The following is a 14,281-nucleotide window of genomic DNA, read 5'->3' on the forward strand; positions in this document are numbered from 1 at the left end:
AACACCTCAACTCCATGTCAGCCACTAACTTTCACCCTCACGCAGCCTACGCCCCTTCCGCCGCCATGACTGGCCGCAAGCGGAAAGCCGAGGACGATGGCAGCGCCGGCGACGACGACCGCATGAGTGCATCGCCCACCACATCCTCCGCCGTACTCCCACGACCCGCGCCACGAGGCATGAAGCGCATGCGAACCAACATCTCCGGCCGCCCACTCCCTCTCCCTCGCCTCCTCGAGACGCTCAGCCCCGACGAGATGCGCAACCTGCTGCAGTCCATCTGCCAGCGCCACCCGGACATCGGCAACGAAGTCGTCACAACCGCGCCCCGGCCAAGCATACAGTCAACGTTGGAGGTCCTGTCAAAGTACGAGGCGGCGTTCCAGGCAGCCTTCCCCTTTGGCGGCCGTGCGTCATCAGACTATGCATACAATAGGGTGCGGCAACAACTCGATGAACTGCTCGACTCCCTCAAAGACTTCACACCTCACTTCCTCCCGCCGCACGAACATCAGCCCGCCACATCGCTCGCCTTCCTCGACGGCGCCACCGAGATCATCCATCGTCTACCCAACTGGGATACGTACCAACACAACCGTCACAAGCAAGAGGCGTACGAGGAGATGGCCAAGGCATGGGCGATGGTCATCCAGGAGGCAGCAAAGAAGGCGGGCGGAATACAGCTCCAATACGGCGGATGGGATGAGAAGATCGCGAAACACAATGAGATCTCGGGCGGAAAGATGCAGGAGGCAGTCAACGAGCTGCGCGGAGGACTCGGCTGGATGGGCGCAGAGACACCCAATTCCGCCGCCGGCGGGTCCAACGATGCCATGTCTATCCGCCAGCAGCTGCTGAGCGGAAACTACGGAACTGGCTCCCCTGCAAGCATAGGCGCATGGTAGATCGACACAGCAACGCCCTTTGACCATCGACCGTCATCACCATTCCGCCACACTACAATTCCCATTCATCACAGCATTACTACCATGGCGATCTCCCAACAATTACGGCCTAGTCCATACCCGCGAATGATACCATTGCATGGAGGCATATTCCCATGATAACGACTGCATAGCGTTTCATTTCAGTCTTTATTCACGTACAACAGCATATGGCAGGGCGGTTCCATCATTGCACTGGCGTACCGGTTGCGACATCCACCACAAAGAAGACCACCGAACCTCTGATCTTTTGTGCAGTCCTGTTCTCGCCTGTTTAGGGGGCGTAATGTTTTGTCATTATTACAAGCCATGTACCCGATCTAGGGGTTACTGTGCGGCGACGGATTGCACTCTTTTTTTTACTTTGTTACTTGGGGGAAGGAGGAATGATACCATGCTCGGTACTAACAGAGCGGATGGGAATGGATGGACGGTATATAGGTGGGTGGAAAGCTGGACTGGACTGGAGTACGGAGATGAATAGACTTTTTTGTGTATATACTGACTGACTTCAATATAATTTTCGCAGTGCTTCGACGTTGCTCACTGGTACATAGGGATGCTCCTTCCGTTTAAGCGCATTGTTTGGCACTTTCACGTGGCAACGCGCGTTAGCGCCGCGGCGCGAATCCACGGCGGTAACCACGACCCCGGACCTGAGGCCGCACCTCCACTTTCAGCGCGCTGCGCCTGTCACGTCTCATCCTCACTTTGACCACTGCAGGTCTCTCGCGGCCATAGACGCTCTTTTTGTTCGTTTCCGGCTCCACCCCGCCGCTGTCTTCAAGATGGCGATCACCAAAGCGCATCCTAATCTCAAAGTCGAGGTTTTCGTCAAGGGCGCTCAGCTTGAAGAGTATGTCGACGATGATGATCAAACTTCGGATGACGAGGTCACCAAGTACATCGAAGCCTCGTCTGGTGACAACTTTGAGGTCAAATACTGCTTCTCTCCGGGATTCAGTATTCGCCACAGTATTCTCTCGGAGCTGAACATCGACGGTGAATATGCGACTGGTAGTGTCCTCAACCCTGGCAGTTCAGTTCGCTGGAATAATGCGTATACCTTCAAGGGATCGCGCGCATTCGAAGATGGCGAATACTATCTAAGGAAGTTCTGCTTCTCGCAGCTCGAAATTAATGGTCTCGTCTCTCTGTTTCTTGAGTCAACTAGTTGCTGACTTTCACTTCAGACGACGGTGATCCACGCACATTTAAGGACTCACTGAAGAAGAAGCTCCATAAGGTGGGTGTTATATCTGTGCGCTTCTATTGGGCGACAGCTGGCGCAACATACAAAACCCCGGTCACGGTACGGAAGGACAAGAATCTGGGTGTTGTGCCGGAGAAAGCCCTCAAAGGCAGTGCGCTATCCCATCAGGCTAGGTCAGCGAGCGTCTTTCCCAATACTCACAAATACTTATACTGGGATTAGCTACGGCCCGCGAGAAGTCATGCAGGCGTACAGCACGATTGAAACCACGAAGATCGACGAAACGCCGTTTGCAGAGTTCACTTTCAAGTATCGCTCGAGAGGTGTGTGAGCTCTTCGTGGTCGCCGTATTTGTACTAATGTCGATGTCATTTAGCTGCTCTCAAATCCCTCCTCGTCATCCCACGAACTCCTAGCCCGGTACCGCTCGAAGAGCGCGACGTCAACACTCTTACTTTGGAAGAATCACGCGAGCTCATTCGTCTCCAGCGTGAGCAGAGGGACGCCGCTCCAGTCATCAAGCGAGAGCGTATCAAGCGGGAACGAAGCAGCACCATTATCAACGAGGATAACGACGATGACGACGTTACTTTCGTATCTGCTAAGCGTAGACGGCTTCCCGTTACTCTCGATGAGAATGGTGCCGAGATTATCGATCTGACATAAGGATGGATCGGTGCCTATACCATGGTCCTGGCAGGGTTTTGGCTTTTATCTTGGTTCTTTTCGAAGGCTCTCTAGCTTTCTGCGGCGCGGTTCTAGTTGCTGGCGTATGAATAAGGCGTAACGGATTGACTCTAGCGCAAAACACCGCGGAGTGGTCTTATCGTAGTCACCTTGAGTACAAGCAAGGCTTAGTCCGAATTTCCTCATTCCAGCGTCTTTCTCAGTTGTTTTGTGGGCTTGTAGATTGGTCAGCTCTCTCACCTGAGCAACTGTGAGCCTCAAGTGAGCCTCTCCTTGTGGCTGGTGCCTCTAATCGTTCCCTAGCGACATTGTCTACTCAGTCGCTCGCAGCTTCTTCTCTTATCTCTGCATTCCATCGCAATGGCCATCGCAACGGGTATCCCAGGTCTTGAAGTCACTATCGAGGTCGACGCGGCATCACTACCAGAGTACGAACATGGAATCGTCGAAGATGATGGCGTTGCGACCTCTGCATCCAGGTATATCGAAGCGCCGCCAGCTGCCAACTTCTCCATTCGCTACTTGTTTCGTCCGCCTTTCACCCCGCCATCGGCAGTGCAAATGGATGTATTGCTAGACGGTAACTACGTACAAGCTCCATTTGTCGAGTGGGGTGGAAAGGAAGAGTGCGAGGGTTACTTTTGCTCACGATCCACTTCGTCGACTGGCGGACACAGCTTCACGCAGGGCTTCCAATTCGCTGAGCTGAGGACCGGTAAGTTCTTTTGTCTCAATATCCATCATAACGGTCGCTGACGAAGCTTAGATGAGACCAACATTCCCATGACCAAGGAGCTCGCGGATCGACTGTCACCCATTGGCCGCATTGTGCTTTACTTCTACTTCATCGAGCATCTGGAAGTAGTGATGCCCGCAGAAGTGCCTCAGCTAGCTAGCAACAAGTTTGATGTTCTCAGCGAGAAGGCATTACACAAAGCGGCTGCGATGCAGGGCGATCAACTGTCTCATCAAACGAGGTAAGTTCTTCCCACGCACCACGAGGAAGGATGATCGCTGACATGGCCGCCAGCTTCACAGCACCCGAGCAACGTGATGCCATCACTTACAACGAGGTCAAGACGACTGACAACGAGCCTTTCGCAACGTTCACCTTCTACTATAGATCGACCGGTCAGTCGCACGTATACATAGTTAGTTCGTGATGATAGCTGACAGTCACTCAGATGCGCTCAAGTCCATCGGCGTCATCCCGCGTACGCCAAGCCCATCTCCGGAGCCAGAATCAGAGGCTGAAGATAGGGACCCAGAGGACATGACCGCGGAGGAATTGAGGGCGGTGGTTAGACGCATGCGCGTAAGTCGCGCCACATCATGGGGGATGCAATTCATGTGTCCTTCACTAACTGCCAAACAGGAGAAGGAACAGAACGTAATCAACATCAAGCGCGAACGCGAGGAAGACCGAGAAGGCAGTGAGGATACCCTAGTTGGTGAGGAGGTCGAGTGGATCGGCAGCCAGCCGGCCCATCCGATTGTGAAGAGGATACGTCGCATTCCTGGTCCTGATGATGAAGTCGTGGCTCTGGATGATTGAACGTGCCCACCTGTCAGGCTCATTGATGACTTGATCGTGCAATCCTAGGTCATTACAATGTTCCCCAAGGCTTGGGGATCCGGTGTCATCTCTCAGTTGCCATCGTTGGTAGCAATGCTGGTAGCATTAACGGACGTATGTCTATTTCGTATCCATCTATTCATACATATCTCTGCATCTTGGTTCTTCATTCTACTCCCTTCGTTTGTTTAGGGCGCTAGAAATCTACGCCAAATCTGAGTTCACTTGAAGGGAAGGAGCCACCAACGCGACAGCCACGTTCACCTCTCGTACTGGAGCGCGCGACTTTCGTGACGCGTCGGAGCCGAGAAATATTGGGCCACCATCTCTCACCTGCCAATACTCGCCTTCACCTCGGCTTCTGCGCTCCAGCACCGACATCTTCAGTCGAGGTGAAGTCTTCTTTCAAGAACATATCTTCAGCATACTCTACGCGTCGTAGATCTACCGCAGCTTCTCATTACCCTCATCGCTTACCTCTCATATCGTACTTCAATCGTACCTTCCCAATGGCAGTCGTCGATGAGGCCCCCGGGCTCGAAGTTCACGTCCAAGCTGACGGCAACCCGCTTCGCGAGTACATCGACCGCCACACTACCGTATCGGAAGCTATCTCCGAAAGCTACATCGAAGCAAAGTCAGACTCAACATTCGAAATTCACTACTCTTTCAAGGCGCCTTTCCCCGTCGACCGTCCTGTGTCTATGATCGTGACCATCGACGGCAAGGATGTTGATGAGCCGCTCATTCGCCCCGACGAGCTGTACGACGCAAATGGTCACGTCAGCTCTGGACCGATATCGAACGATGGTAAAGACTGGTTCACACAGAACTATCGCTTCTCGCCGCTTGATATCAGTAAGTCATCTTCACCTCCTAAAAGGTGACACTGTGCTAAGAGAAACGCAGGAGAGTACAGCGAGGGGCGCATCCCAGAAGACATGCAGAGCAAACTGCAGCCTATAGGTATCATTACCTGCGAGTTCTACTTCCTCGACAACGCAAGACGCAATCCGAAGATGGTCTTTGTACATAAGGAGTTGGAGAAGCTGGATACGGTCAACGAGAAGGCTATCAAGGGCGAGTCGCTGTCGCATCAGGCAGTGTATGCAAAACCCCACATGGATGTCACCCCGAGCTAACGTACTCGCAGTCTCGGTGATACAGAGCCCACGGAAGAGATCCAGTACTACGATGCGGACTATGCTGATGGCGGAGAACCGTTTGCGACATTCCACTTCTACTATCGCTCACTCGGTAAGCTTTGTAGATATGAGCCAACAGCAGGCAAACACTGACTATTGACGTTCTAGCTGCGCTCAAAGACCTTCACATCATTGAACGTACGCCTGATCCAGTCGACGTTCTCGACAGCGATGATATGGTGCTCGGGCAGTTGAACAGGGAACAACTAGAGTCTATCGTCCGCCGCTTCAGAGTAGGATGATCCCCATTACCCACCCTACCATTTTACATGCTGACATCGACTAGGATCAAGAGGAGACCCGCGTACGCATGAAGCGCGAGCTTTCCGATACCTCCACCGTGGCAGGCGACGACCACAACGTCGATAGTCGAGTTATAGCTTGCGACGACGACTTCATCGAGATACGTTCGGTTGATCTACGCAAGAAGAGGAAGCTTGAGCGTGTCAGACAGATGCCAAGCGATGAAACTGAAGTCATTGTGTTGGACTAAGGACTGTGGAAAATATATCGACGGTTGATCTGTCAGTTATGTAAGGGTCATTCAAGAATCTAAATCATATCATAGCCTCAACTTCACGCACGCATATATCAACATCGACTCTTCTTTGTCAGTCATGGTGAATAACTGGTGTCAATGTCCACCGAGATTCAAGAACGCTGTGACATTACACAGTATATATCCGACAAAGGAGCCCTAACCAGACCCTTGGGGCCAGTAAGTCTGCAGTAGAGCGCACAGCGAATGACCTGAATACATAACGTTCCCACCACGTCTGCAATACTAAAGCACCTTGTTTAGAACCAGGTTTAGAATAAGTCCAAAATGGTAACTCCACACATCAACATACCGGCCAGCAGGTCTGCCAGCACACCCACCAACACACAACCCAACATCCCACGTCTAGACCACCTCACGCTCCCCACAATCCAAACCGGCTACCAAAACCGCCTCTTCACAGCCGTCGACCTAACATCAGCCTGCTTGAACAGAATCCGCGAAACAAACCCCACATTCCACGCCGTAGCAGAGATAAACCCCGACGCTACATCCCTTGCCCAACACCTCGATGCCGAGCGCCTCTCAAAAGGCCCCCTCGGCCCCCTCCACGGCATACCCATCCTGCTAAAAGACAACATACCCACTCTCGACGCCACATCCACAACATGCGGCAGCATGGCCTTAGTCGGCGCCAAACCGTCGCGCGAAGCCGACGTCGTAAGCGCAGTACGGAAAGCAGGAATGGTAATCCTAGGCAAAGGAAACATGGCCGAATGGGCTGGTTTCCGCTCCACGAGCGGGTGTTCAGGCTGGAGTGGGAGGGGAGGTCAGACAACGGGTATATATTATCCTGGTATGAAAGCGAGTGGGAGTTCGGGTGGTTGTGCGGTGGCTGTTGCGCTGGGGATGTGTTTCGCAGCGCTGGGAACGGAGACGTGCTACTCGATTGTGTCTCCGGCGGAGAAATCTGGGATTGTGGGATTCAAGCCGACGCGTGGTCTGCTCTCCTCCGAAGGTCTCATTCATGCGTCGAAGAGGCTGGATACCGTTGGTGTGCTCACGCGAACAGTCTCGGATGCTGCGCTCCTCCTCATCGGTATGGTTCAACACAGCGATCACCTCCCCGCCCAAACGAAAGAGAAGATAGTGCAAGATCTCAGCACCGCAAGTTCAATCCCCCACCTCCATGGCATACGAGTCGGCATCCCTAGCTCCCTGTCCGACATGCTAAGTCTGCCTACTTGCAAGAAGACAGCCTTCGAAAGAACGCTCAAACTGTTAGAAACCGCCGGCGCAACCATCGTCCGCAACGTCACCGTCACTGGCGCAAAGGGTTGGGAAGCCCTCCCGCAAGAAGCCAAAGACATCGTTTTGACTACCGATATGAAGATTGCGATAAACGACTACCTCTCCTCCCTCGCCACAAACCCGCATAGCGTGCGTAACCTCGAAGATCTCATCGCGTTCACAAAAGAACACCCAGCAGAGCAGTACCCGCAACGGAATGTCGAGGGTCTGGAAAGGGCGCAGGCTTCTGATCCGAATAATCTGCTCTACGAGAACATGCTGTTGAGAGACGAGTACTACAGGGGTGAAGGCGGTATCGACGCCGCGTTGTGTAGGAAGTGTTGCGATGTCATGCTCGTGCCTACGCTGAGTGTTGTCATGCAGAGCTTTGCTGCGAAAGCGGGCAGTCCGGTTATGAGTGTGCCTATGGGTGTTTTTCCGCGAGATACGCCCGTGGAGAAGGATGCGAGGAATGGGTTGGTTAATGTGGCGCCTGGTATACCGTTCTCGGCGTATATCTTTGGGCGGGCGACGAAAGATGAGGATGTGGTTAGAGTGGGGCATGTGCTAGAGCGGTTGACGAATGTTAGGGAGACGCTGGTGCCGTATGTAGATGCTGAGGCTGGGCCTGGGGCTGCTGCGGCGCCCTAAGCTCTGGCTCTTAGAGAAGAGGCGTCGAGACTGTAGAAGGATGGCACGGTGTAATGGGAACATAGAACGACACCAAGAAGAACACCAATGATGGTAAATTGGAGAATCGATTCAAGATGAGAATCTCAGTATCCGATGCTATGCTAGTGAACACAAACCCGGGCGGTAGATGAGCCTGCTTGTAGTTCACGGTACTGTTCCAGCGAAACCTTCGTATCCAGTAAATGCTCCGTATTCAGCATTCCATGCGCGCTGCCTGCTGTACGATGCCACAATGTGTCTTTGAAGTGTCCTCAGTCGAGCGAGATGACTTCGTCGGTGCTGGTGGGGAAGCAGCGTCGCTTCGCGGGTCGCTCCTCTACCATCTCCACGTCTTCGTAGTTATGGTCGTCATCGGGGTGGTCGCGCTTACGAGACTGGGTCTCCTCGTGCTTGAGCTGCGGTGTTCTGTAAGCTTGCGTCTTGACAAGATGTAATGAAGAAGACTTACGTAGATCTTCTGCACCTTCTCCTCCGACACATCTTCCTTGAAGGGCTCTGGGCTAGGTGTGCGGGGGATTATGGACAGGTACTTGAGAGCTTCCTTGGACCGGTACCGGAACTCGATCTCAGCAAGAGGGCGTGAAGGGCTGTCGACATAGTCTGCGTCCATGAATGTAACGGGTGCAATGCGGTGCAGCGGGTCGAGGCTTCCAGAACTGTTAGCGCTTTGCAGGGACGAGGTTATGCTATACATACGTTGTCTTGTGCGAGACGGACGAGCCTTTCAGTGCCTTCTCGGGGACCTCGTCGTACTCTCGCATGGACGGCACGTCTTTCCACGCACGGGCGAAGCGTACGTTAGTGACCCGGTGAAAGGTGATTGAGATGTTGCCAGTCCATTTCAGCTGCTTCCAAAGCGCGTGGTCAATCTCGTAGTTGTCATCATCTGGATCTGTTAGCGGCATGGCACCAATGCTCACTGGCTAGGCTTACGGGTGTTGAGATCAGCGAAGCGGAAGCGCTGGCCGAGGTACTTGTGACCGATGAGCGCGCTGCTGTCATTGACCTGTCTGGTGATGCCGTAGAGGTTGTACTTGTGCCTCTCGAAGATGAACTTGCGCATGTCAACACCGTCGATGTTGACAATGACCTTAATGGAGTGGCGGTCGAAGACGTAGCCAGGGATGAAGAATCGGACGCCAAACTGCTCGCCCGCTTCGGCCTCAATGTAGACTACCTTAGACTCGGCATTAGCATCTTCACGGTCAGCATGTTCTTTAACGGGGCGACCGTCCACGAGGACGGCCGCCTCGAGCTTGGGGAAGAGGGGATGAGGGGCCATAACGAGAGGTTCGGCTGTGGTGAAGAGGAGTCAGAAGAAAAAATCTACCTAAGTTGCGCTCTGCCTCCAAACAAACGGTGTTGCTGGGGGAAGGAGCAGTGAGTACGTAAGCAGCCACGTGCTCCATGCCCAAGAGGAAGGCACGACGCGACAGTGTCCTCACCGTCTTCACCGCTCACCTCATTGTTTGTTTGACCTTTGATCCAGTCAACGTGTAGCTTGCAAACTCCGCCCCCTTTGCACTGAACGTCACGCCAAAGTTCACCCTGAAGGTATACAGTGCCTTTCCATCTCTTACAGAAACGACTGTAGCGCAGCGTATACCTCTAGGGTATACTTTTGATATGCATAAACCAAATCGTATAAGCGTCTGTGTATAACCAGGGTACATTATGATATACGGAACCCACAGTGTATGAGCGTATGTATATCTCAACAGTCGTTCTAACAGCAGGCTGCGCGAGACGCTGACGTCATGTAGCCGCCTGTCCCGTCCTAGATGCTGTTGTCCACTACAAAAGAATGTTCCCAGGCGGTAGCCTAAACTCCAATGATGCAACGCTTGAGTGAGAATGAATAGTAAAAGAACGTGTCATGAAGTTTCGTAATCATATCGTAAATGTCGAACGGGTAATAGGATGTTAGCTGCTTTCCTCCATCTTTTCCTCCGGTACTGGTTCATTCAATCGTGCTTGTCGTGACTTTCTTCGTAAGAATGCTTGCAGAGAAAACATCACCAGCAACATCAGCGCGTTAACGGTCATTACGATCTGCAACCACTTGACGGTAACCTGTGATGATGTTAGTGAGTCGTGACGCAACATACTTGTTTGTAACTGACTGCCTCGGCGCATGCTACGCTAGCATTTTCACGGTCTCCCCTCGGGATAAAGCCCGGTTGGTAATTGCAGGTTGCCATCTCGCGCGTGCAGTACACATTGGTGTTCATTTGACCACTCATCATGAGCCTCTCGGAAGTGCAGCCCCACTTGTCGTCGCCTCGCTCGGTGTAGTGAAGCACAACAGCTGCGATAGCGGTGGCGGAACCAGCAATAGTGGTGACAACAATGCTGAGCATCCAGAAGCGACGTGTGCTCTACTAAACATTAATGTGAGTTCTTCGGGTTGAGATCGTTGATACATACGCTATTGTATTGCGAGTCCATGTCCGGCTTGCGCAGAGTACTCCAAGCAATAAGAGCCACCACGGCTGCCGTGAGGTTCAAGCATCCGGATACAATAGTGGCGTCTGTCGGCGCCTCTCTGAAATAGACAATCGTGTCATCGACGACATATTGTTGCAGCCGGTCATTGAACTCGCTCGTTACTACTTTGAGACCTCGAGGTATAACCCAGTCTGTAAGGATCCAGTAGTGCGTTGTCAACGCCACCGAGACTACCGAGAGAAGGAGGAAGACGATCGACGGAACGAGGGCGAATTTGAGGATATTGTCATATCGTAGCATGTTGTCGTTTGGGAGTCGGTCCTACACCGGGGAAGGACGCTGAAAGTGATCGCCGGATTCCAGAAAGCGGAATGGCAGCCCGTAAAGACATGGGCATGGCCCTACCTAAAATAAGGCGCGACGCTCGTCCGTTCCCTGCTGCGCCGTTCCAACTACCAGCGCGGATGTCTAAAAGCTTGTCCGGGGCTCGGCGCTCATCATGACCCGCCTTTGGCACCGCCATGTCAGACAGTATTAGGCTGCGCTATGCGTGATCGACGTGACAATAGCAATACTTAGAATGACTGGATATTATGAGAGCCTTACTGTCGCACGATTGTCTTTCAGAGGCCCTCGCCGCCTGTGCCGTGGAGAGTGCCTGATGTATCTGCCGTGTCTGTATAGCGTCCCAGCCACTCGCGCCACGGGACTCACCGCATAATCGGCAGTGACTCCGAAACCTCTGACAACTGAAAAGACGCGCTCCATGTCCGCGCCGCTGGTCGCCTGGCTGGGCGTAAAGAAAATTCGACTATGATTGGCAATGTTCCCATGGTCGCAGCTCTAGTTGGAGTTGAACAACGTCATCATAGCCCCGTGAGGGAGCGAGCCGAGTTCCGTGGATGGTATTGCCAAGACTCACGTACTTGCTGATTTGCCGGCCTATCCGACACCATGGCCCATTGCGCACATACATCACCACTTTTGGCTCAACGTTAAATGCAGGTACGCAGCGGGGAAACTGGGGTTGGGGGTTGGCACGACCAGCCTCAGGATATTTGCATCGTTGATGACGCAGTGAGTGCACGTGCTTCAAGATCTAGGCGGCGCTACATACACGCGCCAACACCATCTTTTGCACTTGCATCATTTTATTACTTCCATAGAATGCGTGTTCAGTGACAGGTGTCTAACATTATCATGGACATTGACTGCATACATTGAGTACCTCCTACATCCCGAGGTCGGTATCGTCGACCCACGGCTCCTGGAATCCACTTGCCCCGAATAATCAATATCGCCGGACTTGACACACAACACAGCCACCCCTTACCACTCGAGCTTTCCTCCGCTAGCAACTTTATGACCAAGCAACCCACAAACTTTGGGTCTAGGCTCCCGAGGTCCTTGACGAACCGGTCACTCCCACCCTCGAATATACTCTTTGATCTCAACTCTCTTTCACGAGCCGGATCTCGAAGAAGTCCGTTCTCCAGAACGATGTCAATTCGCACTTGATTCGACCTCCTGAATAGTGACACACGACATCTCCCTCGAAAAGTGACAACGTATTCCCCGGAGTAAGATCTGCGAACTCTTTTCATATTGCGGGTCAACAAGCACACTCACATGCCGTAGCGACTGGAGCAACTCCCAATCAGCCTTGTCTATGTGCTCTATGAGACTGAGCATACAACCTGGCATGGCCAACAGCGAGGTCATGAGCTTGAGGTTGTGAGCTCCCACAATCTTCACCAGCCTATCCCAGAACCAACAAGAGGTGATATCGAAGGTGCAGGTGCTAATGAACACAGAAAAGGCTTCGTACTTGATCTGACGTGAAACGTAGAGTAGAGCTGCAGATTTAGGTGGGGGTCGCCGAGGAGTGCCACTGGGTTCGTATAGCGAGATGTGGACAGTGGAATCGGTGAATGTGTACTCGTAAATCTTGACTCGAAGCTCGACTGGAAGTTTTAAGAGCGGGGACATCAACTGGTTGCGTCTAGCACTTCTGCAGTGTTAGCAGTTGTATAGGTATATTTGCGGCATATCTTACATGATGTTGCAATCTTCGCCATTACGCAGAAGCGGGACAGACGGAGTACGATGGCCCGGGAACGACATGATATCAGGCCGGTGTTACTAGGTTCCTGTTATATAATTATGGGTCTCGAGTAGAGCTGTTGTGTGGTGAAGGAAGCAAAGCTTGCTCGCAAAGTAGTCGCGTCAAGACATTGATAGCCACAGCTGACCCGCCTCACAATGCCATTTCACGCCAATTGCGAACATCAATTTGGCCTTCACTTTGACCTTCAACTGCGCGTGGAACAAACGCTTAACAGCGCAACGTCGCAGAAAGGTTTCCAGCCCCACACCACGGACCAACGCGAAAGTCACAAAGAAGGCACAAAGACAAGTTCAACAGTGGAGAGAAAACAAATCTCCAATTCAAAAGGATATATACGAAGTAATAGAAGATATTTACAAGAACAGATGGATCCACACTCCCCTAAGCAACAGCTGACTCTATCAGACTCGCTTAGATCTTTCCGTAACCAGCAGATTGCTGGACGTTCTTAGCGCTGGCAGCAGTGCCGGCAGCGGCAATGTTCTTGCCCTTCATGCCAGCAAGGATGCTGGTGTCAGAGCCAGCAAGAGTACCAGAGCTGCCGTAAACGTTGGGCTCGCAGTTGCGGCCCATGGCAGACTTGCAGGCAGCGCCGTTGTTGCCGACCGCGAAGACCTTGCCGGGAAGACCAGACTGAGCAGGCTCCTTGACGTTCTGGAAGACGTTGCCCTCAGCGATGATCTTGGCGCCGGAGTCGGCCTCGAAAGCGTGCTGGGAGTTGGCGTAGAAGTAGTTGTTGACGGCGTGGAGGAGGGTGTTACCAGCAACCTTGGGCGAGCGGCCGGAGGTGTGGTGGATGTAGTTGCCCTTGAGGGTGACCATGTCGTTGGCACCGGTGAAGTACATGCCCCAGTAGTGGTGGCTGTCGCAGGTAGCAGACCAGGCGGTGGCACCGTTGATCTCGTTGTTGGTGATGGAGACCTTGCCGGAAGCAGTGTTACCGAGGACAATGTGCTGACGGGCGATCAAGTCGGTGGTGACGTGGTCAATCCAGATCATGTCGGCGCCGTCGACGGTGATGGCATCACCACCCCAGACGTATTGAGGGTTGATCTCAGTAATGCGGATGTTCTGGATGATGATGTTCTTGACGCCTCCAGTCATGCGGAGACCCTTGCCCTTCATAACACCCTTGGTGCCTTGGCCGATGATAGACTTGTTGCTCTTGACGGTGATTCCTAGTACACCAGCCTTGTCGTAGGTGATGCTGCCAACCTTGGGAGCGCTGGCCTGGTAGTTGTCGCACCATCCGTTCTGGTTGATGGCGATCTGGCAGCCGGAGCCGGTACCCCATGGGCGGCAACCGGAGGAAGTAGCCTTGCCCTCGGTACCAGTGAAGTCGAAGGTCTTGGTGAGGACGATGGTGCGAGGGGTGTCGTCGCCGAGGTAGCTGATGAGCTGAGCGGTGCTGGTCGGGTAGACAGGTGCGGCGTTGCCACCACCAGTTACACCTGGGTGATGTTAGTATAGAGCAGTGATAAATGTGGCACCAAATGCTTACCCTTTGCGAAACCCTCAGCAGCGCCCTTGACGGCATCAGCAGCGTTGACGCTGGAAGCGAAAGCCGCGACAACGGCGGCGAAGAGTTGGTACTTCAT

General features: G+C 53.0%; 8 protein-coding genes across 8 annotated transcripts; 6 read left to right on the plus strand and 2 right to left on the minus strand.

Moving 5' to 3' along the window:
* Positions 1 to 65: 65 nt before the first annotated feature.
* Positions 66 to 905, plus strand: STS1 (Tethering factor for nuclear proteasome sts1; the record flags this gene model as incomplete). The annotated part of the gene is made up of 1 exon (XM_049330493.1): positions 66 to 905. The coding sequence occupies one exon, from the start codon at positions 66 to 68 to the stop codon at positions 903 to 905; it is 840 nt and encodes a 279-aa protein (XP_049190989.1).
* A 1,611-nt stretch (positions 906 to 2,516) lies between these two features.
* Positions 2,517 to 2,823, plus strand: J4E83_003559 (uncharacterized protein; the record flags this gene model as incomplete). Its single annotated transcript, XM_049330494.1, has 2 exons — positions 2,517 to 2,524; positions 2,574 to 2,823. The coding sequence occupies 2 exons, from the start codon at positions 2,517 to 2,519 to the stop codon at positions 2,821 to 2,823; spliced, it is 258 nt and encodes an 85-aa protein (XP_049190990.1).
* Positions 2,824 to 4,153: 1,330 nt separating this feature from the next.
* On the plus strand, positions 4,154 to 4,399 carry J4E83_003560 (uncharacterized protein; the record flags this gene model as incomplete). The annotated part of the gene is made up of 2 exons (XM_049330495.1): positions 4,154 to 4,159; positions 4,220 to 4,399. The coding sequence occupies 2 exons, from the start codon at positions 4,154 to 4,156 to the stop codon at positions 4,397 to 4,399; spliced, it is 186 nt and encodes a 61-aa protein (XP_049190991.1).
* Positions 4,400 to 4,929: 530 nt separating this feature from the next.
* Positions 4,930 to 5,307, plus strand: J4E83_003561 (uncharacterized protein; the record flags this gene model as incomplete). Its single annotated transcript, XM_049330496.1, is given in 2 exon segments — positions 4,930 to 4,935; positions 4,948 to 5,307. The coding sequence occupies 2 exon segments, from the start codon at positions 4,930 to 4,932 to the stop codon at positions 5,305 to 5,307; spliced, it is 366 nt and encodes a 121-aa protein (XP_049190992.1).
* A 234-nt stretch (positions 5,308 to 5,541) lies between these two features.
* On the plus strand, positions 5,542 to 6,118 carry J4E83_003562 (uncharacterized protein; the record flags this gene model as incomplete). Its single annotated transcript, XM_049330497.1, has 2 exons — positions 5,542 to 5,547; positions 5,912 to 6,118. 2 exons carry the CDS (start codon positions 5,542 to 5,544, stop codon positions 6,116 to 6,118), a joined length of 213 nt encoding a protein of 70 aa, XP_049190993.1.
* A 1,233-nt stretch (positions 6,119 to 7,351) lies between these two features.
* J4E83_003563 (uncharacterized protein) lies at positions 7,352 to 8,065 on the plus strand (the record flags this gene model as incomplete). Its single annotated transcript, XM_049330498.1, has 2 exons — positions 7,352 to 7,358; positions 7,383 to 8,065. 2 exons carry the CDS (start codon positions 7,352 to 7,354, stop codon positions 8,063 to 8,065), a joined length of 690 nt encoding a protein of 229 aa, XP_049190994.1.
* Positions 8,066 to 8,358: 293 nt separating this feature from the next.
* J4E83_003564 (uncharacterized protein) lies at positions 8,359 to 9,389 on the minus strand (the record flags this gene model as incomplete). Its single annotated transcript, XM_049330499.1, has 4 exons — positions 8,359 to 8,502; positions 8,556 to 8,754; positions 8,804 to 8,993; positions 9,041 to 9,389. 4 exons carry the CDS (start codon positions 9,387 to 9,389, stop codon positions 8,359 to 8,361), a joined length of 882 nt encoding a protein of 293 aa, XP_049190995.1.
* Positions 9,390 to 13,094: 3,705 nt separating this feature from the next.
* J4E83_003565 (uncharacterized protein) lies at positions 13,095 to 14,281 on the minus strand (the record flags this gene model as incomplete). The annotated part of the gene is made up of 2 exons (XM_049330500.1): positions 13,095 to 14,134; positions 14,185 to 14,281. 2 exons carry the CDS (start codon positions 14,279 to 14,281, stop codon positions 13,095 to 13,097), a joined length of 1,137 nt encoding a protein of 378 aa, XP_049190996.1.

This window comes from Alternaria metachromatica, assembly GCF_023757995.1.
Source record: "Alternaria metachromatica strain BMP 0045 chromosome Unknown scaffold_5, whole genome shotgun sequence".
Taxonomy (NCBI): Eukaryota; Fungi; Ascomycota; class Dothideomycetes; order Pleosporales; family Pleosporaceae; genus Alternaria; species Alternaria metachromatica.